The 24,361-nt window shown below is 41.0% G+C and overlaps 2 protein-coding genes across 2 annotated transcripts; one reads left to right on the top strand and one right to left on the bottom strand.

Moving 5' to 3' along the window:
• Positions 1-3,528: 3,528 nt before the first annotated feature.
• pdpr (pyruvate dehydrogenase phosphatase regulatory subunit) lies at positions 3,529-15,528 on the top strand. Its single transcript, XM_008286849.1, has 18 exons — positions 3,529-3,638; positions 4,308-4,581; positions 4,846-4,979; positions 5,474-5,555; positions 5,827-5,990; positions 6,148-6,269; positions 6,609-6,726; positions 6,973-7,122; positions 8,974-9,166; positions 9,381-9,505; positions 9,777-9,932; positions 10,554-10,687; positions 10,977-11,125; positions 11,211-11,323; positions 11,693-11,787; positions 11,897-11,986; positions 13,096-13,278; positions 13,896-15,528. Exons 2-18 carry the CDS (start codon positions 4,319-4,321, stop codon positions 14,301-14,303), a joined length of 2,679 nt encoding a protein of 892 aa, XP_008285071.1. The 5' UTR covers positions 3,529-3,638; positions 4,308-4,318; the 3' UTR covers positions 14,304-15,528.
• Positions 15,529-17,911: 2,383 nt separating this feature from the next.
• On the bottom strand, positions 17,912-24,077 carry mrps11 (mitochondrial ribosomal protein S11). Its single transcript, XM_008286847.1, has 6 exons — positions 23,892-24,077; positions 23,608-23,697; positions 23,370-23,468; positions 20,952-21,081; positions 20,075-20,140; positions 17,912-18,099 (listed from the first exon to the last, which is right to left on the bottom strand). Exons 1-6 carry the CDS (start codon positions 23,978-23,980, stop codon positions 17,992-17,994), a joined length of 582 nt encoding a protein of 193 aa, XP_008285069.1. The 5' UTR covers positions 23,981-24,077; the 3' UTR covers positions 17,912-17,991.
• Between the last annotated feature and the right edge of the window lie 284 nt (positions 24,078-24,361).

Below are 24,361 nucleotides of genomic sequence, written 5' to 3'. Positions count from 1 at the left end.
CTTAGTGCACCTTTCAACCACTGCCATAAAACTATCTCCTGATGTGTTTTCACTGATCTTGTTTTGTATTCCAATCACTGACACGTCAAAGTAACTCATGTTATCAAAGCTGACTTATTGAATTGAAGAAAATTACCAAAATTTAAGCCTGAAGTCTGAGACTCCCATTGGAGGTCTTGTTGTTCCAAGACATAAGAATGGTGGTTTCTGTTTTTCATCTGATTTATTTGTATTAACTCCCATCCAGCTTGATCCTCCAGTGGAGGGACTAGAAAATTTGCCCCGACCCCGAAACCTGTTGTTCAGACTTCCCAATCTGTGCCCCTTGGTGGGTTTGATGAGTTTCCCAAGTCTTTAGCCGTATGACCTTTAAAAGAAGCTCTTTTTGGTCAATCTTTGCAGTCATATACGGGATACAACAGGATTTATTTTACTCTGAAATGCAATCTACCTGATAAATCAACAATAAAAGAAACAAATGCTTTTCTGATCCCCTAAATGATATTATTATATTTTTGGGGTTCATTTCTGTAAAGGGTTATGTGTGAAGATCCTACATGTCTCCTTCTTTCTTTGGGGAGTCTGTTGAAAATATTTAAGATCTTCTCTCTTTATTATACCACCAACATCATGTGGCAAAGAACACAACTTGGCTTCTGTTAAAGAATATAAGCAGCGTTTTTTCATGTTTTGGCTTTATGGTGAGGGTGATGTCAGCAGTCATGTAAAGTAAACTGTGTGTGATTTGTGGTAAATAAATGAAAACATGTAAAAACACAGCCAACACCTATTGATTGTGCCAAAACACAGCTGACACGGGGCTACTGGGGCAAATTTGAATAAAAGCTGAATTAAAAGATTACAGAGCACTGAACAGTCATGCAAATATGTTACTGATGTGTCTGCCAAACTAATGTTATGCACAAGTGAGCATCATCTATGACTGGCTCTTGTGTCCAGATGCCAGATTCCTGTATGTACAAACAGTATTGGGCCTTTGAACTGTACTGGTGTGAAATGTTTTTTGTTGCCCACTATGAGAAATTGTAAATAGCTTAATTTAAACATTTCAATAAATATAGTTTACTATTTCCTTCGTGGCTTGTCATGCAGCAAATGATTCTGTGTCTTGAGGTGTTTTGTTCTCAGTATTAGTACAGCCAGAAATGGCAGTAGGTTACTTTTAGATTTTATGGAATGACTGCTTTTGTAGATCGGAAGCTGCTGATAAAACCAACACTAGAGTGGATATGTTGGGGAAAATTCCTTTGGCTGGTGTTTGTCCTTTCTCTGAAGCTGTGAGGTGCTTATAAATGTTGATAGTCTATTCATAAATGCTCATACGTTTCTCACTTTCTCAGTAGAAGTGCACTCAAGAGGAGCTCAGGCCTCTACTAAGGCCAATACGCCATCATGCAGTTTTAAAGAACGTGATCTGGATTCTTCCTCCGACCATGCTCCACCTCTCCAAGAAGTTTCATGAAAATTAGCCTGGGTCCTTTTTGCAATCCTGGAGAAGGAGAGACAAACAGTAATGAAAAAATAACATTGTTGGTGAAGTTAACAAAACATAAGGCAACATTTTAGAGGCTGAATAATGAAAACTTAATTCACTATATTCAACCTATAAGTTACGGCAGTTTCTTCAGTCATTACTGATAGCTGGACAGTCAGCGTTTCCTAAACTATTTAAATAATAATAATAACAATATCACTACTACTACTACCAATAATAATAAGAATAACAATGAATACACACAGATTTAGATTGAGAGATCTGACTGTGTTCTCAAATACAGTGGAGATTATTGGTATTAAGATTTAGCGGCAACATATCTTTCCAGAAACAGAGCTCTAGCTGCTCTGGACCATCCACAGAACACAACATGTACAGTTTCTCTGGAACTAGTCCCCCTTCCTCATATATCCCTGTTAAACCTCTGCCTCCAAGTAAAATATCAAGAGGATTGTGCAACCATACATTTAGACGATCTGTTCCCTTCTCAAGTAAATAAATTAGAAATTGGTAGAGAAGGTCCTTGGATAAGTGGAGATAAACTCTATTTAAAATAAAAAATATAACTGTAAAATAAAATGTGTGTCTCCCATCAGAGTTGAATTGCCTGCTTATGGCAGAAAAAGATAATAAATCCTCCATTATAACACACTCAGTTATGTTAACTTCTCAATTTGAGCTTCTTGAAAACACTGCAGGAGGAGTTGGCACGCTCCTTTCTTCATATGAGCTACCTGTCTGAGCAGTTTGGATTTCTTGATTTTGTTGGTAACAATAAGTTGGGGTCCTGTTTGTCTCGCAAAGTTTTAATGAAACACTTCAGCAACTGCAGAAGTAAACAGATAGAGCAGAACCTTAGAACTATAAAGCAGTGACAGCAGGCTTTTGGTGCCCCCTAGTGGTGAGGCCCTGTTATTACAGGAGCTCAAATGCTACTGGACAGTGCTCCATGTTGACCACCAGAGCTGATACATGGTTGTGTTAATAACTGTTTGCTGGACCACTTAACATGAAGAAATTAACAGTACTTCTATGGCATTTTTAAAACCACCTATAGTCACTGTTTTCCCTTTCATGCAGACTCCACAAAACCTATCAGAACACTTTCAGCCATCTGATGCTGCAGACTTCCCTTAAGCACGCATAAACGAGGGAGTGTGATAATCTGAACTTGCAAAATGACTTTGGCAACTCATAAGCTTGCAGGTTTAACTGTGTGTACATATCTTTTATCCTTAACACCTAATACTTTTTTCCACAGTTTAGAGGGACAGACAGCTGTTCTTCAATTAAATGATGAAAGAATATTTTGCATACTTCAAACTGGGGATTTTAACTGTATAACATGGTGCCAGTTACTGAAGCTCAGCCCAGTGCTGCTCAGAGGATAAATCAGACATATTTAGAATTCAGTGGACGTTTCCATGTTTTCAAAGAGGCCTGATTAAAAGATTTTGAGGGAAATATGTTATTGTGACTTTACTGACAGCTGTTGCAATTGTGATTTGGTTTGCAATATTTGCAATATAGTCATGCGTCAGTTGAATATTCACTGAGTAATAGATGTAAAGCATGTGATCAGACAGTTACAAGTGTCTGTCAGGCAAGGAGGAAGGCACGGATTAGAAAAACCACTGACAGGACAGTTTAAATCCAGACCCTCCAGCCACAGTGCCTACTATATTTAAAGAGGAACTGAATCAAAATGAGACAAAATATGAACAACACCACTGAGATGACCCAATGGTGAATACAGCACAGTGCAGCCACATACAGAACAGTTTCCTTAATGTTGTGGAAATGTGAGTAGAAAATTAACGTGCTCGCACAAATAAAGCAGTTTAATAGCTTCATCTTATAAGTAACCAAATCCTTCAAGAATGCTTATTTTAGATAGGCCAGTAAATAATTGACTCTAAATTACCTGCTAGTTGACTTATTGCTGCGTTGGATCCAAACACCGGAAGCTTCATTTTGAAGGTTGAGAGCGGACGCGCCGCTCGTTGTTGAGGCTGGTTTGACTTTGATTGTGACTGCTGCACCCAAACAACACTTTGAGTCATACCGCTGTCACTGCTGTTTACTTATCCAAATATCACTCCGACTGGACCCGGCTGACTGGGTGAGTTTTCGGTAGTTGTGAACAGTCAGTGGAACAGCAGAGAAGCAGGTTGTCAACATGGTTGTCGTTTAGCTACAGAGTTAGCAAAGTAATCAACATTAGCTAGCCCTTCGGTAGCTTAAGCTATGTAGCTACCGTTAACACTCACGCCAACTTTAACCGTACTAACACGAAACACCCTTAATGTCACCAAACTTTTTCGATAACTTGACTACTCTACAGGTCAGTCAATGCTCTTTATTCTCTAAGCTAAATTCTACGGTAAATTTACAAGCTACTAACGTACCGCAAGCTAAAGCTAGCTGTGCTGCTAAGGGTGAACTGTAGCGATGCTTTACAGCTAACAATAGTGTGTAATACAATTGTAATAGCTCAGGGACTTCTGCAAGTTAACCTTGCTGCTTTCCCCGACCTTGTCTGTGTTGTAATGTCTTTAATATTGTTTGTAATGTTGATCTACGCCAGTTGAGCTGAATACAACAACTTGAATAGCATTCAGTCTTCAAAACTGTGCATCTAAATTGGGAGCAGCAGTGCATCTTCATGTAATCCTATAGAAACTAGATGGTGGCAGTTGCAGTGTTGACAAGTTTACGTATTTTAAGTTATCTTTAACCCAGTAATATTTGACGTGTATATAAGGCTGTGTGTTTGTTTGTGTGGTTGCAGAAAACACAGCTATGTGCAGCTGTGTGCGGAGCTCCAGGGCTCTGTCCCCTGTCCTGCTCCCCAGGCTGCTGCTTCCCCAGACGGGGTACAGGTTGGCCAGTAGGGGCCTCTGGACCTCCCCCCAGTGTCTGACTGTCAGCGGAGACTCCCAGCTGCTCCCCCTGCCCAGCCAGGCCCGGGTTGTGATCTGTGGAGGAGGTATTGTGGGAACATCAGTGGCCTACCACCTGGCCAAACTGGGCTGGACTGATATTGTGCTACTTGAACAGGGCAGGTGAGATACAAGTCTTGTTGTTGCAAGGTCTGGGTGAATCAGCCTGGCCTTTCAACTTAATGAGCTAAGGTTAAGCCTGATTTTGTCTTACTAAATTGGTAGAGAGAGTCCCCTGTAGGTTATTCCTGCTGTGATCAGCCTGGGCCGTTGATGTTGCTGTGAGGGGTTGGGGCAGGGTAGAAAATATTAGGAGGTTGTAGTAGATTTTTAAGGAGAACTGTTTGATTACACATTGTTTTGCTAATGCTTCTGTATTCCAATCAGACTTGGTGCAGGAACAACCAGACTGTGTGCCGGCATTGTCAGCGTGGCCAAACCTATTTCCATTGAGTGTCAAATGGCTAACTACTCCAACAGTCTTTACCAGCAGCTGGAAGAGGAGACGGGGGTTAAAACAGGTCAGGCACTTTGACATAACTTTACTCATATTTACTTGGTACCATTCACAAAGTAAAAGGGTTCATTACATAACCTGTGTTATTATCCTTATTACTAATAAATTACTGTACACAGTTCCCAAACACATATGACCACATACTTTTTATTTTATTTATTATATCTATTAATTACCATTTGCAATTTAATCTCCCTAGGGTATGAAATGTGTTTAAAACCCAGCATACTAATCGCACTACATCTCAATGCAGTCATTTTTACAGTAGTGCAGCTAAAACTTTTCCATGTCGCGTACACTACTAACCATTTCCTACTGAAGTCCAAGATCATTTGTTGTTCTTTAGCATAATACTAATTGTATGTTTTTGTGTTTTTCAAAACTAGAATAATCATGACAATGTCCCCTACCTAATTTGAGAACAGAGGAGGCTTGGCTAGTTTGAGTCCTGCTGAGTCAGTAATATGTGTTTTGGTGTATTTGTGGTATGTGTTGCAGGTTATGTGAAGACTGGGTCTTTGTGTCTGGCGCAAAATCAGGATCGCTTCATCTCCCTTAAGCGCTTGGCATCAAGACTCAAGTAAGGCCGCAAGTTAATCTTTAGTAGACGTACCTTTGGCAATGTCTACAGTGTGGCAGAGTCTGTGTGGGTACTGGAAAGAAATGTTGTAAACTTTGTGCCTGAATGATGGCGCCAGTGAGTTGCACAAGCATGTAAACAACAGGAGTGATTTGTATACTTTAACTAGATGGTTTTTCTGTGGTACAAAGTCAAATCTGCACTTGATTGAACTGCGTGGTCCTGTTTCCTGATCAAAAGATGAAACTCTAACATTTCACTTCTTTCTTAGGGTAATGGGGATCAGCTGTAACATCATTAAACCTAAAGAGGTGGCCAAACTTCACCCTCTCATTAACATTCATGATCTGGTGGGGGCGCTCCACCTCCCTGGGGATGCTGTGGTTTCTCCGCCTGAAGTTAACCATGCCCTGGCTGTGGCTGCTGCTGGACAAGGTAACTTAAACTCACGATTCAGCTTTGTAGACCATTAATAGACCATTTCAGACAAAATGTTTGACAGACAGCGCTTTTACTGTTGCTCATTCCCCTCTTCATTGTCATTTCCTCCCTGTGTCGTCCCTTTTCTGCTTGTCTTTCTTGCCCTATTCAGGAGTTCAGATCCTGGAGCGAACCAGTGTTCAGCAGGTTCTGGTACAGAAGGGACAAGTCATGGCTGTGGAGACTGACCGTGGCTCCATTGAGTGTGAATATTTTGTCAACTGTGCTGGACAGGTAAACCCCAGAGTGGAATTATGTGATACAACTTGTGGCAATTCCCAGTACCAGCCTAAGTCTGAGAATTTCTAAGGTAGAAGCTTTATTTCTATGTTGACTTAATGTAAAAGCTGATCTGAGTAAGCAGGCTGAGGACCTGCAGGACAGGCTGCAGTGTTTCTCACAGGAAGTTAGTTGTGTACCATTCCCTATGACTCTAATGGAAACAGCTGTCAGTTTAGTGGGGTTGCACAATAGTAAGTACCTACAATAGCTCATCTTATGTGGTATGTCAGTACAATCAAATGATCTAGGTTCAACAAATAGATGTATTTGCTCTGTCTGTTTCTACTTTAGTGGGCTTACGAGCTGGGCCAAGCTAGTGAGACGAAGGTGTCGGTTCCTCTTCATGGCTGTGAACACTTCTACCTCCTCACCAAACCTCTTCAAGAGCCACTTTCACCCAGCGCTCCAGGTCTCACATGTCAAACACTCAGGGAACAGAGCTTCTTTTCCAATAGATGTTAACTCCAGTCACCTAAAGTATTTTGCCAGCTACAAATCATGTCTATAATTGAGAAGAAGTTACTATTTTTGACACAAAGCATTGAAATAAGCATTGTTTTTTATTATTAAAGTTTCTTCTTCATGGTACATGTTAAATGAGGTCATTAGCTAGCCCAGAGGAGGTGGTCTAATTAGGACTGTGTCTGATCTGTAGTGGTGATCGACATGGACGGCAGGATATATGCACGGCCGTGGCAGGGAGGCCTTCTGTCAGGAGGCTTTGAGAAGAACCCCAAACCCATCTTCACTGAGGGCCGCAACCAGCTCGAGATCCAGAACATGCAGGAGGACTGGGATCACTTTGGTAAAGGAGGGTGGGATGGGAAAGAGGGAGGAGAGGTGGCTTTAAATTATTATTGCTAAAAGAAGCAGTTGTTATGCGTTGGTTGTTTCCTGGGCATTTTGTTGCTGATCAATAATTTCGACATGATGTTAACTGGCCAAATGCCCAGTCAATGAGTTTATACTGTGCCAAATTTTTGAGGCAGCCACATTTGATCAGAGAGAAAAAGATAGTGATCATCAAAACTAATATTAGTCTTGTGTCAGTCTCTCTGAAATGGTCATTTTCTGTGTGTAATCACCATTTTAAACTTCTTGTCAGCCATTGCTCAGAGGAAAACGAGTTGAAAATAAGGCAGACAGATCACTGGATCCACTCAGCTGTCAATAATGTAGCACAAATACAATGTGTGTTTAGTGTCTTAAATAAGTGAAAGTCATTTATTGTAACATTTGCAGTTGCATCCCAAAAAGAAATTCACTTACACTGCAAGCGTATTATTTTTTTTTTTATGGCTGCAGAAATTATAATTGAGGTGTAATATAATGCAGACCTAATAAAATATGTAGCGGCAGTTACAGAGTTCATCTTAAAATGTCATAGTTTTAGTAACACTTTGCATGTCTATTTTTAGGCCACTCTGTTTTTGGCCAACGCAAATGGTATTGCACACCTCTCTGTACATATACACACATGTAAACACATACACACCTGTCTTTTGGCCTTGGAAGTTTCTCATACAGCTTGACAGACTTGTCACCGGCAACCCTGTATGACAGAAACGTACGTGGCCAAGCTAAAGTGTCACAGGTTGCTTTGCAGTTCCAGCTATTTTTCACACGTTCATTATTTTAGATTTCAAAAGTTGTAATTAGAATACAGTGTTCCTCCTCGTGCATATGAAAGAAAATATTTGACTGAACCCTGGTTCACCTCCTAGTTTTAGAGCTGCAAAAGATAGTCAATAAATCAGCCTGAGGATTACTTTTCTCAACAGTCTGACAGAATAATAATCTGTAATTATTAATTTATCATTTATTAAACAAATTAAAAAAAAAAAGAAGAAGAAAAGAAATCCCTTGTTACAGCTTGTCAGACATGAGGATTTGTGGTTTCTCTTTTTCTTATTTATTTAACTGAATTCCTGCAGATTTTTGAGTGTTGTCTGACAAAACAAGACACTCGAAAACGTCGCCTTGGCTTTGGGAAATTAACAATTTATAAAGCAAGCAATTAATTTATTCTTCAAGAAAATAATTTGCAAAATAATTAGTAAAGAAAATAATCTAAATAATTAGAAAGAACTATTTTTTGCAGGCCTGGGGAAGTCTCAACAGTTTGCCCTTTTATCATGTTGAATCACAGGTAAACTGTTGGGTCAAGAAAACCAGTTAAAGCTGCTACGTTTTACATTTCTGTACTAGTAAGTGATCACCAAGAGTAGAGTTCATCACATTTTTACGGTGTTGCTACTGAGTCAGCTTTCATGTTGGAATAACATACTGGTGTGTTGATGGAACAACATAGGAGGAGGGTGCAGCTTTTGCTTCACAAGGCTTTTGGTGAGTGGTGGTTTTGCAAAAGGCAATTAAAAGCTAAGTCCAGCGTTTTTCTTTTTCAGCAATGGAATAGGCTGTAGTGAATGGCAAGAGTCCAAGTCGCAGCATAATTTGTGGAGGAAAGCACTGAGATTAATGGGTTGAATGTGGATTGAAAATTTATTGAATATTAAGACTGACCATGCTTGATCATGGTGTGGTTTGTTTGTAAAAACCTCTAAAAAAAGGGAACACATGGATGGGAGATACTATGTACCTTTTAGAGCATCTCTTTATAGAGAATGTACAGCAACCAGTTGTCTTCTTCTTTCAGAGCCAATGCTCAGTGCCCTGCTGAGGAGAATGCCAGGTCTCGAGTCAGCTGAGATCCATCAGTTGGTCAACTGTCCAGAGTCCTTCACTCCTGACATGCGCTGTCTGATGGGGGAGACGCCGGGTGTGTCAGGCTACTATGTGCTTGCAGGGATGAACTCCTCGGGCCTGGCCTTTGCAGGAGGAGCTGGCAAGTAAGTGTGACTATAAAGTGTATTTTGTAAGAGGATAGTCTGCAGTGTACGTCAGGATAAATGTTAACAAATGTTCTCCACTTGAGTAGATTATTTAGAAGGCTGACAGAAAATCATTTAGCCACAATTCATTGTTTGAATGGATCAGCACTTACCATGCTTTGATTGCATTACAATGAAGCACAAATGGCCTGTTGTGTGGTTTGGTGTTCAGGTACCTGGCGGAGTGGATGTCCTACGGCTACCCCACTGCCAATGTCTGGCCACTGGACATAAAACGCTTTGGCAACCTGCAGAGCAGTCGAACTTTCCTGCGACACAGAGTGATGGAAGTCATGCGTGAGTTGTGAACTCTTTGCAGACTATATGTTCGGTGTTCAGTTAGTACTCATAACCAGACAAATGCTATACAGTCATCTGGGCCTTAGTGTAGTGCGTAAATAGTTAATAAATGGTGAATTGCATTGGAAAGCAAAAATTTAGAGCACGGCTGAAAACTGTTGTTCAAAACCTATGTGCTACAGGTGACAGCTGTTTACAGTGGTGCGTAGTGTCTTTTTAAGTGTTATTCTGGTGTATGTACTGTCAATGTTTGTGTTTCCTTGTCCAGCCTTGCTGTATGAACTGAAGGTTCCACGGTGGGACTTTCAGACCGGGCGTCAGCTGAGGACCAGTCCTCTCTATGACCGTCTGGACACCCAGGGGGCTCGATGGATGGAGAAACATGGCTTTGAAAGGCCCAAATACTTTGTTCCTCCAGGAAAAGGTATGGATCACTGAGCAGCAACACAACATTCTTTTTGTTTGAAGCCATCAGTGAGCCTGAAGAATCAAAAATGTTTCATTAAAATCATTAATAACACAGTTTTCAAGTGCAGTGAAGGTCAGTAGCTGTAGCTGTGATTCATTGTAGGCTCGGGTCATACTTCTGTGTAGTGTCGTCGATTTAAATCATTTGCAATCGTAGCTTATGAGAAATCGGGTTTTCATAATACATCATCCAGACATGACAGTATGTTATTCCACTGTTATGATAAATTGCTTCCCCTGACAGAAAACCTACACATCAGTGAAATGCTGTTATGTTCAAACACTAAATGTTTTGGCACTTTTGTCACACAATATTAGTTACTTGATTCTCTCTGATTTCCCCCCCAAAAAGTATGAATAAGCTGGCTTTTATGACTTTTGTCAAGCAGGTGATTTCACTGATAAGTTGTGCTCTATTTTGTTATTGTTGAATATCAGAAATTTCAAGTGTAAAATGATGTATACAGGCAAGGTTCCAAGGGATTTCCAGATGTATTTCCAGATTTGACAGAAGAAAGGGGAGAAATATCCAATGAGTGAAATCAGCTGACCTGGTTTAATTGGTTTATCTTTGCAGATCTGCTGTCTCTGGACCAGAGTAAGACCTTTTACAAGCCAGACTGGTTCGACATTGTTGGAGCAGAAGTGAAATGCTGCAAAGAGGCAGTCTGCGTCATCGACATGTCCTCCTTCACCAAGTTTGAACTGACTGTGAGTCGTAAGGCATTATGAACAGCTTATAATTAACACTGCCCTCTGTGGATTCAGACTTAAAAGCTTGGGAGGTTCATCTGGTCACACCCAGTCAGTGATGACATCAATTGTTTGTCTGTTTGGACTTAAACATGGAAAAACGATCTGATTTTATGCATTTCTTTGTCATCTGGCAGCCACTGATCCAGCAGTAATTTATTCCTTCATTTTAAAGGAATAATTAGTAAATAATCCACTGTGTTTAAGTGATTTAAATTTAATATTCTGGTCTGTCCTGATGCCTCAGTCAACAGGGGACCAGTCTTTGGAAGTGCTGCAACACCTGTGTGCCAATGACCTGGATGTTCCTGTTGGACACATCGTCCACACCGGCATGCTGAATGAGAGGGGAGGCTATGAGAACGACTGCAGTGTGGTCCGCCTCAGCAAGAACAGGTTTGAAACAGCTGTACAATATTACTGTCAACATTTAGTTTATAACGACTATTTAAAATAACGCACATTTTTATTGGCTCCCCAGCTTCTTCATCGTCTCTCCGACAGACCAGCAGGTCCACTGTTGGTCCTGGATAAAGAAACACATGCCCAATGACCCACACCTCCATCTAGAGGATGTCAGCTGGAAGTACACGGGTAAGCACACAGAGCCACTACTGAGCTCCTGCACTGATGTCACCATCTAGTGTCCACACAGTATTAAAGAATGGAAGCAATTCACTGAAGATACACCCAGTCTGCTATTAACCCAGTTATTTAGGTACCCTGGTTTTTGTGTTTGCAAAATCAGGCACCGGGGGACCAAATGGGTGGATGGGAGTCTATTAATTACATGTCCAAAGTGTGATTTATGTGAGTGTAATGTTAGTAACACTGGGCCTACATTCTTTTTACATCCAAAATAAAACATCAACTAAGGATGTCCCAGGCCTATTATTTAGGATATCTACAGGGTGAAAATACTTAAATATTATCTTGGTTATGACTGTGATCTTTTACCCATAGCTTTAAATCTGATTGGACCACGTGCAATGGATGTTCTGGCTGAGCTGTCCTATGTTTCCATGACCCCTGACCACTTCCCCTCCATGTTCTGTAAGGTAGGAAAGGCTAGTTGCAACAAAGTTGACGGCTGATTTTTGTTCTTTGTGTGTCCTTCTCCTCACATTGCCAAGAGCAGTAACTGACCACGTTTGTGTGCATTTACAGGAGATGAGTGTGGGCTATGCCAATGGGATCAGAGTGATGAGTATGACCCACACTGGAGAACCAGGCTTCATGCTCTACATCCCAATAGAGGTACAGCCTGCACATACACTATTGTACTGGATGGTTGGTAATATCAAACCTAACCCTAGAATGCATACCTCAGGTTGTTAACAACTCTGGGCTATGGAACACACTGTGTAATGCATTAATTCATATTTCACATTCATTAACGATTTGCCTTTAACAATATTTAGGTGTCAAAGTATCACATTATAAAATATGTATTTGAAGAGCACCTAAGTGTGAGATAATCTTTATTTTTATTAGCAGTATGCTGAATTGAAAAAAAAAAAAAAAATAGGGACTTTTTGGCATTTTCAGGGTGTCTCACTGTTCCAGAGCTTAAACGTCGACACAGTGATGCAGAACAATGTCTTTTTGTATTATTGTCACTGTGACATGATCCTGCCGCAGCTTAGTTTATTTCAGAACAGCATTGTCTTTAATATTGGAGGCTTGTGGTGACTGCGTAACTCAAAAACAGCTGCTCTGCAAATAAAGGTGTAACTGAGGTTCCTTGTTATGAAGAATCAATTTTTGTATCGTTCACAAATCCAGTAATTTAGAAGCAGAAACAGAGCATGAGAATGGTTAAGCCATTCATGGCACAACAGTCTGAGAGAAGTCAAGGCTAATGAAGGAGTAACATACAGTTGCCTTAACTACCTCTACTCCGCTAAGTGCGGAAGTATGTAGTTTTCAGGAGATACAATTTAGGAAGCCAGAGAATGTCGAGCAAATGAAAAGAGGTCCCTAAAGGTTATTCAGATAATTCAGAATCAAAACCACTTTCACAAAAAAAAAAAAACTTCCCACAAAAACACTGGAGCTGCTCCATCTGTCCATCTCACCCAACTGCATGACAGTGGAGCTTTGTGCAGTAACTAATTACTCTACTAATGTAGGTTTAATAGATGTTGCTCTTTAAGCAGACTGCGTGCAAGATAAGACCATGTAAACACTCAGATATTATTATCAATATGAAAAAAAGTACAAGTAAAGAGAAAGACAGATTTTGGTGGGTTATTGTTGTAGACTACGAACAATATGATTTTAATATCATACTTGAGGGTTAAGAAAGTGTTATGTAATGTACAACACATGAAGTCTAACAGGAGTATGTTCCTTATCCCATACAGTACGCGTTGCACGTGTACAATGAAGTGATGTCGGTGGGTCAGAAGTACGGCATTCGTAACGCAGGGTACTACGCACTGAGGAGCCTACGCATAGAGAAGTTCTTTGCCTTCTGGGGGCAGGACCTCGACGCCTTCACAACCCCGCTGGAATGTGGACGAGAGTTCAGGGTCAAATTTGACAAGGTGTGTTGCCTGTTCAGCTTTGCCACCATATAAAATCTGACCTCAGACCGGGTGGAGACTTAGCACGATGATTTTGGTGAAGCAACACTTTAACAGTATTGTTGCATCATATTCCAGTCAGTTACGTTTTCATGCTTTATGCTTTGTCTAAATGTATACTTTACCTTTTTTGCTTTAAATTGGTTTGAGGATGAGAGCGGAATAGTAGGATAATAATATCTACCACACCATCTGCTTTGACAAAACCTTCAGCATCTGGCTTGTAGTCTCTGCCAGCATGTGGAGAAGTCACCAGGCTGCACCTGCAGGCAGAACAGGTGCCACTGTAAACCAGCCGTGGTAAACTTTACTTTGAGAACATTGGAACATCAGGTGTGCTGCTGCTTCTGGCCATAATGTCAGCACAGTATTAATGAGCAAACAGTTTAACACTAGCTTCACAGATTGTTTTTCGATTAGCTCTATTGAGTTAGTAGAAAAATGTGTGAAATTAAGAAGCACTGGTTTCCTGTTGCTTCAGTATTCAGCCTCATAAAGCTGTCCAGTGGAAGCCCAGGCTCCACAGCTGGTGCTTCTTGTTACTCCTCATCTTTGACTTCTCATCCTCCCTCCATCAGGACACCGATTTTCTTGGTCGTGAGTCATTGCTGCAGCAGCGCCAGGACGGTGTGTCTCGACGCTTCGTCATGCTGGTGCTAGAAGACCACGACACTGAGCTGGACCTGTGGCCGTGGTGGGGTGAGCCCATCTACCGTAACGGTCTGCTGGCTGGGACGACCACCAGCAGCGCCTACAGCTACACTCTGGAGCGCCACGTCTGCCTGGGCTTCGTGTCTCCACCTCCAGGCCCCGAGGGGCTTCCCACACCCATCACTCCTGACTTTATCAACCGTGGGGACTACGAGGTGGACATTGCTGGACAGCGCTACCCGGCCAAAGCCAAACTCTACCCCTTCAGCTCCCTCTTCACCCAACAAAAGCGCCGCAAGGACGACATGGAGCTCAGCAACCTCCAGGGGAAGTGATGCAGAGTAATAGAAAACCTTCCTCGTGACACTCCTTCAGTTCACCAAATCCACTCCTGCTCTTACCTCGCAGTGCCAACATTTCCTCCCCTGTTATCGCTCCTAATGAGAGGGCTGTATGCACAATCACTCCTTGTCTCGCTAATATTTAATTTCCATGTTGCATCTCCCTCTTTCAAAGTGCAATATTTAAGAGGCACCAAATGCTTGAGTTGTATCAGAAACAAGCTCCTTTCTCATCAGATTCTGCAGTTGTTTTTCAGCTCCGCCCTGCTTCACCCTAAAACACAGTCCACACAGTCTCATGGCTGCTGTACTGACAGTCCATGGTCAAGTGCCTTTGTCAAGGCAAAATCAACACTAGCTGTTGAGGACTTCTCACTTTGTTCACTTTAACGATGGGATTTTTGACCGACAATCTTCTCCATTAGTGTTCCAGACATTGTACAGCTTCCACACTGCACTGCACACTCCGCTGTCTGGATGAGTGTCAAAGAACTGTCATCGCTGATGTGCAAATGCTTACACAGTCAGTGTAGTTGTTGGCTCTGTTGTCATTCTACAAACTCTAAGTTTGCTGCTGTAAAGGATATGAGCAATGTGATGTAAAGAGTGATGTGGTCTAATTCAGACACTTTATACTTCGCACTACATTATATCTGACCATGAAGGAAAACATCCTTTTCAGACAAGACAGAAAGGTCCAGAAAGCATTAAGGAGCCTGGATTAATAATTAGTAAGCCTGTGTTGTGTGTGCCGCCAGTCACTCCTCTTTCAGTCGTGTTTAAAAGGCTTCCCAGGCTTTCCCAAAAGCCCCAAAGTAAAGCAAAACAGCTTGTTTTCCCTTGATAGTGTCTTTATCATCAGCTGTAAGCTGCTCTTGTGTTTTTGCCGTGTGTGGAGCTCGTGGTAATGTATTTACCGTAATATAACCTGACCTGTTATTTATGTTTTTGTGGTCGTTTTGAAGCATCGTTGCACTTTTGATGCTCCAGTTTAGTTTCACTGATGTTTTGTTGAATGTGTGGCTCATGGTAGGTGAACTATAGATGAGGGAAACTAAGATAGGAGAGAAGATCTGCGACTAGACCTGTAATCCCAGACTTGTTTGGAGTCCGTGATATCTTACATTGGTGATTTGAGCTTGTCTGATCCAGAGTTTAGATGTTTGTGTAAAGAAAGAACTTCACTCCGATTTCAAATAAAACTATGTATTTTTGTATAGCTAGTGTGTATAAAATCTCTATTTTCAGTACTGCACTTTTTTATATCAGTTCTGAGTTGCATCAGCTACATGAATTACGAGTTAATTCTCGTAGCTATCTTCTGATTGTGCATCATTTCAAACGCTTTCCAGATTTTTTCTTCTCTGCACATGTAAAAAAAACACCAATTATCAGCAGCAACAGGTGCATTTATATACATCTTAGAGTCATTTCTCTCTCCTGGCCTCTTCTGAGGTTAAAGCAGCAGGTCTGGAGCTGGGAGGGATTTAGTTTGTCATTCAAAGACACAGCAGCAGTGCAGGTATGAAAAGTAAAGCTCAGTTAAGAGAAAGATGAAAGTTAAGTTCCTCACACTCTCAAATCAAATCAGGTTTGTTGTCATTTTGCTGTTCATACACAGTAGTCCAGGCAAGATGAGAGAGCGTTTCTTAAGGATCATATAAGTTTTGCGGAATGCACGTCTGGGATAGGCAAGACAATAAGCAATCACTCTCGCTGTCTCCTGAAGTAGTGATGAAGTCCACACCTATTTATTCAGCGTGTTTCTAGTAACACTTTCTAATGTGTGTGAAATCAGGGTGGTCCCATACACTGAGCACCTCATAGATCTGGAGGTGTACAGAAATCTAAAACAAGTTATTGGATTAGAGGACATCATCTAGTAGCATTGCACGATGTCGTCATACTCTGTGGTTATAATAGTAGATTTTAATAAATTGCACTACATGATCACTTTAGTCAATCTTCCTCCCAGTTGTAATTAAAAATGTTTGTAGTGATTACGTTTGGAGAGGAGTCGGAAATCTAATGCGATTTATTTTGTTCTCAAGTTGTCTGTAATTTATGTTGTTGGAAAATAAGAGATTTTGTTCTTTTAATTATTTGCTTAGTTCATATGCAAGATGTATTCATCTGCTTTTTGGAAATTTCTTTTGAACTCAATGCCAGTAGCAGATGAATTTATGATGGCGTTGTCTGAAGCACTTTTACCTCTGAGAGCGAAATGACTGTCTTTCAGTGTGGATATTGCAGCTGCCTTGTTAACGCAGCAAAGCGATAGAAAGCCTCATCGACATCTCTGGCTTGTACTGCGTTAAATGGACTACGTCAGATGTTTAGTGTGCTGATTGCGTTGTTGAGCTCTTACGTGGTAGACCTCTGGGAGGAGCCAGTCTTAACAGCAGGACAATAAAAGTGCAATTGTGTTTTACAACATGGCTGCTACTGTTTAGATGCAGTACAGCGGCTATGAGTAAAGGGCTAACTTTCTTCATGTGTTTGTAAAAAGGCGCTAATATCAAATCATCAACTGTATTGTGAGAGACGTCATTTGCAGTCTTTGCATCACAGCACTGTGTGGATTCAGTCCGTTTCAGTTGTGTTACTGTGGTGCTCATGATCTCTAAACTAAAGTACCCAGTTTATGTGGGGCCACATTTAAATGAAAAAACATTTTAGACTTATCATTTCTACAATTTAAGTTCCGTTTTCTCATATCATTGCTGTGTCAATATGCCATGTTAAAGCAGTTATAATACATTTCTAAAAGAGCCGTGATTTCTGTGTAGAGAAGACTTCAAACACGCGATCACGTGGCCCTGTTAGTCATTTCAGCTGTTAGTTTATTTTGCCACTGACTGCATAGAAAAAAAAAAAGGGAAGTGGTGGCAAACATTTGCACTAAAACGAGTGCCCCCTTATGGGGTGATAGGGTTTCTATACAAGTCTGAAACTGGAATTTCACTGTTTATCAGCATTTCAAGGGTTAAAAACCTAGAGCGTCAATGATTTAATTAGATCATCCAAAAGGTTTTAAAATGCACAAGAAATTCTACAAAATGGAAGTCTGTCCGTCTCAGTGTTCAACACAAAGGTACTCCACAGACTGGATGGTGGTTTAGTGCATGCTTGTTTCCATGTTAACACTTCTTATACTGGACTGATCTGTCTATGCCAGCTTTTTCTGCAGAGCTTTACAATGATGTATTTATATGTTAAGGAGATGTTTGGCTGTCTGATGTGCTGAAATATATAAAGAGAAGTTTGTTCATACAAGAAGTTGAATTTGCTTTTATGTGTTCACTCCAGATATGTTCGGGGCGCTCATGCAAGTTCAGTGGTGACGTAAAGCCACGATCAAGGGTTCAAACCCCGTAGCTACCAGCTGAGAACAGCTGTTTTTCTTTCTTCCCATGCAGAGCTGTTTCTGCGCTGTGTGCAAACATCAGTCTACTAATGAACATCTGAGTGCCGGCAGTGAGACTGAAGGTTTCTTCATGTGTCAACAGTGGCAGCAGAGGACTGAGACACCTGTTCTCTGCTCATTAATAACCCCGTCTGTAATTATTTCCCCCAAAATGCTTGATGTAAGGTCACCGAAGTTACACAAGAAAACACTTTATTAGCATATTACAACACAACAGCATTCTCCTGTTGCAGCGCGCGCTCTGGCACTCGGAGATCACGTCCTTCTGGCTTTGCGAGGGCGGCATCCATTGTGCGGCACAGGGGTGTTGTCAGTGATCGATACCACCTCCAGGCCGCCCATCGTCAAGCCTTTGATTGCAGACTGCACAACAGACAAAAACACATTAATTCATTAAGAAAGCTAATGGGAACGCATCAAGATGTCTCTGGCTCCTTAAACAGCCTTAAATTATCCTCATTATGAAAAGTGAAATTAATTAGAGGCTGTTTCTTCAAGCAGTGACGGGTCTACTGGTGCTGAACGCCCACTATTAGATCAATACAGAACAAGGTCAGCGTTACAAGATACACGACAAGTTTCACTTTCATCATATCCACTGATCCTTTCACACAGTCGTGTGGAAAAATAATTGCATCCCATGGAAATTAACTTCTTCCAACGTATTTAAACAGGCAAATATTTGATCCTCTTTCAGTCACTATTTATGAAGGTGGTATACTCATGCCATAAAACTGTAGTCATTGTCACATTTTAAATTTTAAAAAATGATCAGTTACATGGAAAAACTAGGTATGTGCTTACAATGATTGATCTTCAAACGCATCAGATTAGAATCAGGGGTTCCAGAAACGGTGTCATGATGCCGAGAACTAAAGAGCTCTCTTAGACCTTCAGAAGAAAAGGTTGTGGATGTCAAATAGTCTGGCCAAGAATTTAAAAAGAATATCTGAATTAATGATTCCACTGCAGGAAAATCCTCTGTAGGTGGTGACTGACTGCCCCAGGAAATCTGGCCCTAGAGCATTAAAAAAAAAAAGAAGCAGCTCTTCAACAAACTCTTCAACTGTTGATGTCAAAGTGCTGCGTCTACAGTCAGATAAAGGTTCTGACCAGCAGGCATGCCAGGAAAAAGCCTTTACTATCCAACAGAGACATTGGAGCAAAACTACAGTTTGCCAGTGAACATACAGGCAAAGAGCTGCTCTTTGGGCATAATTTGATCTGGACAGACACATCAGAGTTGTTTGAGCACAGCAACAGTAGACAAGTTTGGAGCAGAACATGGTGATGGAAATGTTATGGTTTGCAGTTGCTTTGCTGCCTCAGGGACTGGACTTGCTTACAGTCATCGGTTCAACTCTCAGTTCTGATTCAAGCATATTTGGAGATGAAATGAGGCCATCTGTCCAGAAGTTGAAGTGTTTTGAAGACATTTTAACAGGATAATGGTCCTTTGCACACAAGTAAATTCACCAAGGAGTGACTCATAAAGAAGAAATGGAAGGTGATGGAAGGGCTTCTTCAAACCCCAGGTTTGGGTACCACTGAAATGTTGTTGGGGGATTTTAAATGGGCAGAATACACAAGAAAAGCCTCAAAAATGTTGCAACGGATGCAAGTTTGGTTAAAAAAAAACAAAGCAAGCCAACATAAGAGACTGATGGACAATAATGCCAAACATCTAGAACAAGTTATTTCTGCTACGGGGGAAATATTAGCTTCTGAAGTGTACTTACTTCATCCACACAAGACTATTACATGTATTTTGTACATTCGTTGAATAAATAGCTGGAAATGCTAATTTTCCTTGTGGTGTAGCTCAAGTGTATCGCCTTTATCTATAGGCGCTGTTTCAAAGAAGACCAAATGTTTGCCCATTTGCATACGTTGAAAAAGTCAATTTCCAGTTCCACTCAATTTATATTGATGTACTTATTTTTTAATGGCTGTATGCTTGCCTGTAAATCAAATACAGGAGCAATTTTGCAAATGAAATAACCAAGAAAAAGTAAGTGTAGTGTTATCAATAAATGGGCATTTTTAAGTGGAGCTGAAACATTCGATTTATTACTGTGCAATCAATCCTCAAGTCATTTATCAAGCAAAAACTGCCAAGAACTTGCTGGATCCAGATTTTCAAATGTAGTACTTTAATCTCTCGAGTCAATGTTAATTAAATCTCTCTGGATTTTAGGCAGAACAAGTAATTGGAAAACGGGGAACCCCCGATGGACTTAATAGTAAGCTGCAGAAATAAACAAGAAATATAAAACACTGGAGTGGTAACAGCAACGACAATACAGACTTGTGGAGATTAGATACACTAACTACTCACCAGACGTCCAGGACCGAGACCTTTGACCATAACACGGACAAACGTGACTCCCTTCCCTGTGGCTTTCTGTTCAGGAAATTAAACACACAAAAGATAAAGTTCAGAAAAATCTGACATAATCAAAAATTTATAAGCAGTTGTTAAAAAAGAAAAGCATCTGATGACTAGATAATTCAATCAATTGCTAGCTGCAGCCTTCTTATTTATCAGATGTTTAGACCTTCTCGACCGAGAATTTAACCAGCAATAACAATTGAACTTTTTAATTTAATTCTAACAATTTCCCTGAGGTTTACACCAAAGGGATCAATAAAGTTTTATTCTATTCTATTCTAGCATCACTTTTACAGATTTCCAGTCTTCAACCACCAACAAAACAAGAGATAAAGCTCCTATTAAGGTTGTTGCCACCTTTGATTTTCAGCTGCAGCCAAAACTACAACATCTGAAAACAGATCATTGGTCAGAATCTCACTGTCAGCGTGTCTAGTATACAAGACCAGTGTAGCGCTGTGATAAAACTTGATTTCTCTGCTGTGTTTACTGCTAAGAAAACAACTGTGTGACCTTAACTCTGTTAGCCAGCAGCCTACAAAGTCTAAATTAGCTTTTTAATGCCAACTGCTCCACTCGGTCAAAGTCCTTAGAGAAGGCAGTTTATTTACAACAAACATTTAATATTCATGAATTAAGTGTTACTACACAGCGGCTGTAGAGTCTTGACAAATTTTACTTTAATTGCAACAACACTCTGCAGAGATAACAAGGCCTGGCTGTTAGGGAGACCTTTAGTTGCAGTCGTCCTGTGTTGCTGAACAAGACAGTGGCCCTGCTATCTGACAGGAAGCGTCACAGTAACGTGTTGTGGAGAACTTACCACTGCAGCAGAGATGCCTGCAGTCTGAGCAGCGACGGGCGTCGACTTCTTGATATTCTTGAAGCCTTCTGTGCCGCAGGACGTCCTTACCATCGTCTGACCCGCGTGGTCTGTTAGCTGGATGTGTGTGCTGTTACAGGAAAGAGCAGTGTACTGGGTTACTGCCCATAATGCCCATAACTGGTTGGCGTTTTCAACAGTTACACAAATGTTTCACTTTGAGGACAAATGCAATTCTGCTACCTAGCTAAAGAAAATCTGACAGACTCTGTTATTTGTGCCAGCTTCCCACAAATCAGTTACTGTCCAACTCTGCAGCCACAGAACTCCATCAGCCGAATGTATTCATATGAAAAATGTGTCGTTTAGCTGCAGCTATTTATTTTTTCATGGTTAATTAATAACAACTATAAACGATGGCAGAAAATTAAATTTCACTTTCTGTCCTCTGTTTGATTACTTTCATCTGTCCCTACTTGAAATAACAGATGGAAGTTCCAATCTGCTCTCCCAGAGCAGGTTTCACAGCTCCTTAATACAACCAGAACCATATGACATGTGACTAAAATTAGACATAGGTATAACCATAATAATAACAGAACATGAACAGATCTTGAATGATCTTGTACTTGACAAAAATATAAAGGAAGCATGTAATATTTAATTAAATGATATCCATTCTGTTTAACATGGAGGAATAGCAATTTGCTCTTCCAACACACGGAATCTTTATTACAGCATCGGTGTTATGAAACAATCAAGTATACACTTTATTGGAAATGGTAACGGGATGATCAGGAGTGTGGTCATAAACTACACTGCTCAAAAAAATAAAGGGAACACCTAAACAACACAATGTAACTCCAAGTCAATCACACTTCTGAGAAATCAACCTGTCCAGTTAGGAAGCAACACTGATTGTCAATCAATTTCACCTGCTGTTGTGCAAATGGAGCAGACAACAGATGGAAATGAGAGGCAGTTAGCAGGACAACCCCTATAAAGGAGTGGTTCTGTAAGTGGTGACCACAGACCATGTCTCTGTTCTCATCCTTTGTGGCTGATGTTTTGGTCACTTTTGCATTTTGTCAGTGCTCTCAGCCCTAGAGGTAGCATGAGGCGTGTCTACAACCCACACAAGTTGCTCAGGTAGTGCAGCTCATCCAGGATGGCACATCAATAAAAGCTGTGGCAAGAAGGTTTGCTGTGTCTCTCAGCACAGTGTCCAGAGCATGGAGGAGATACCAGGAGACAGGCCAGTACACCAGGAGACGTGGAGGGGGCTGTAGGAGGGCAACAACCCAGCAGCAGGACTGCTACCTCCTCCTTTGTGCAGGAGGACCAGGAGGAGCACTGCCAGAGCTGCAGAATGACCTCCAGCAGGCCACTAATATGCATGTTTCTGCTCAAACTGTCAGAAACAGACTCCATGAGGTGGTATGGGGGCCTGACATCCACAAGTGGGGCTTGTACTTACAGCTCAACACCATGCAGGGAGATTGGCATTTGCCAGAGAACACCAAGATTGGCAGACTGGCCATTGGCGCCCTGTGCTCTTCATGGATGAGAGCAGGTTCACACTGAGCACATGTGACAGTCTGGAGACGCCGTGGAGAACGGTCTGCTGCCTGCAACATCCTCCAGTATGACCGGTTTGGTGGTGGGTCAGTGATGGTGTGGGGAGGCATTTCTTTGGAGAGCCGTAAAGCCCTCCATGGGCACACGACTGAGGCTCATCTTGACTTGTCTTGAGGAATTTCCACTGAAGTTGGATCAGCCTGTAATGTGATTTTCCACTTATATTTTGAGTATGATTCCAAATCCAGACCTAATGGGATTATAACTTGGATTTCCATTGATCATTTTTATTTTATTTTGTTCTCAACGCATTCCACTATGTAATGAATAAAGTTTTTCAACTGGAATATTTCATTCATTGAGATCTCGGATGTGTTATTTTAATGTTCCCTTTATTTTTTTGAGTGTCAAAATAACAAGTCACACCTCTGTGACGTGTAGAATTAATGGGGCTGCCACTGCTGCTTGTGGAATGTTTTTCAGTCTTTCTAATATATTTCTCTTTTTGGAGAAAAGGATCACATTGTTGGACAAGTCCATCCACAGCACCATGTGGGGATCGTACCATATGATCTCAAACGATTTCTCAGGGGACAAGTGATTGACTTGTGGACATTCAAGTGCCTGGCTACAGCCCTAACTAACATGCTGCATCCAGCTGACAACTCGTTCTTATCTTTCCCGTGTCATGTTTAGCACCGTGTCAGAAGGTCGTTGGCATGCTGTGTTTACATTTCTGTTGTATGAAGCATAACTGTAACCAAGTAACACTCACAGATGTTGTCATAATAATCACATTTAAGAGTTTGCTTTATCCTCACCTGTGCAGTTTACACTTACTTGTTGTACGTGGCTTTAATGTGAAGGATGGGTAACTCTTCATACTTCTTCCCACCCCATCTCAGAGCACTGTCCTGACCAGGCAGGGGAGGGAAAATGCTGAAGGATTAAAACCAAGATTAATAATGCATCTTGTAAGTGGATGAAAGCAACAATAGAAATAAAACAGATACACACTCACTCTATCAGTGGATAGTAAAATATGATATGTACAAGTAGGTGAGTGGTGCTGTCTGACCTGAAGCGCTTCCCATCCTGTTTGGATGCTGCTCTCTCTTGATCTCTGACAGCACTGCTACATAATGTTCTTTGCAGCCCACTGCTTCCACTTGCAAACACACGAACACATTTATCAGCAGACATTTCATAAACCAGCCTGGTTTGTCTATTAGCTAATACGATATTCTAGCTTTTTAATATTGTTTTATCTGGACATTAAGTAGCATAACAGCGAGCTTCACGTTACAACAGATGAATTAGCCGTTAGCTAACAAGAACGTCAGTAAACCGTAACACACTTACAGAGAGATTCCGTTCGTATTCAGAGAGGCAGGCAGTTGTCGACATACAGCACTTACTGAACTAACTAACATAAAACTGAGTTTATACATGTTACATATAATTATTTACACACTTGCAGTCAGAAACTGAACAAGTTTACACACAGCAAGCGTGACATTGAAGGTGTTGCTTGTCAGGAACAGACCAATAATGCGTTAAGGGGTAGCAAGGTCGAATCAACATTATTATTACTGTAACATACACAAACTCCAACTGTAAATTAAAAGAAAATTTAAGTTTTAGATTTTAAAAAGTGCAATTAATTTTTATGATGTGAAAACTGTTGCATTTATGTCCGATGTTTTAAAGTGTATTAATATTACACCCCCCGACTTTTACCAGAATAGGTCGGTCGTTTTCTTGCACAGGATTGTGGGTAGATGTTGCTAAATGCTGCTTTCAAATACCGCCCAACCCCTCGAATATATGAC

This window comes from Stegastes partitus, unplaced genomic scaffold (genome assembly GCF_000690725.1).
Source record: "Stegastes partitus isolate 25-593 unplaced genomic scaffold, Stegastes_partitus-1.0.2 Scaffold473, whole genome shotgun sequence".
NCBI classification, from domain to species: Eukaryota; Metazoa; Chordata; class Actinopteri; family Pomacentridae; genus Stegastes; species Stegastes partitus.
This window is presented reverse-complemented; position numbering and strand designations above follow the sequence as displayed.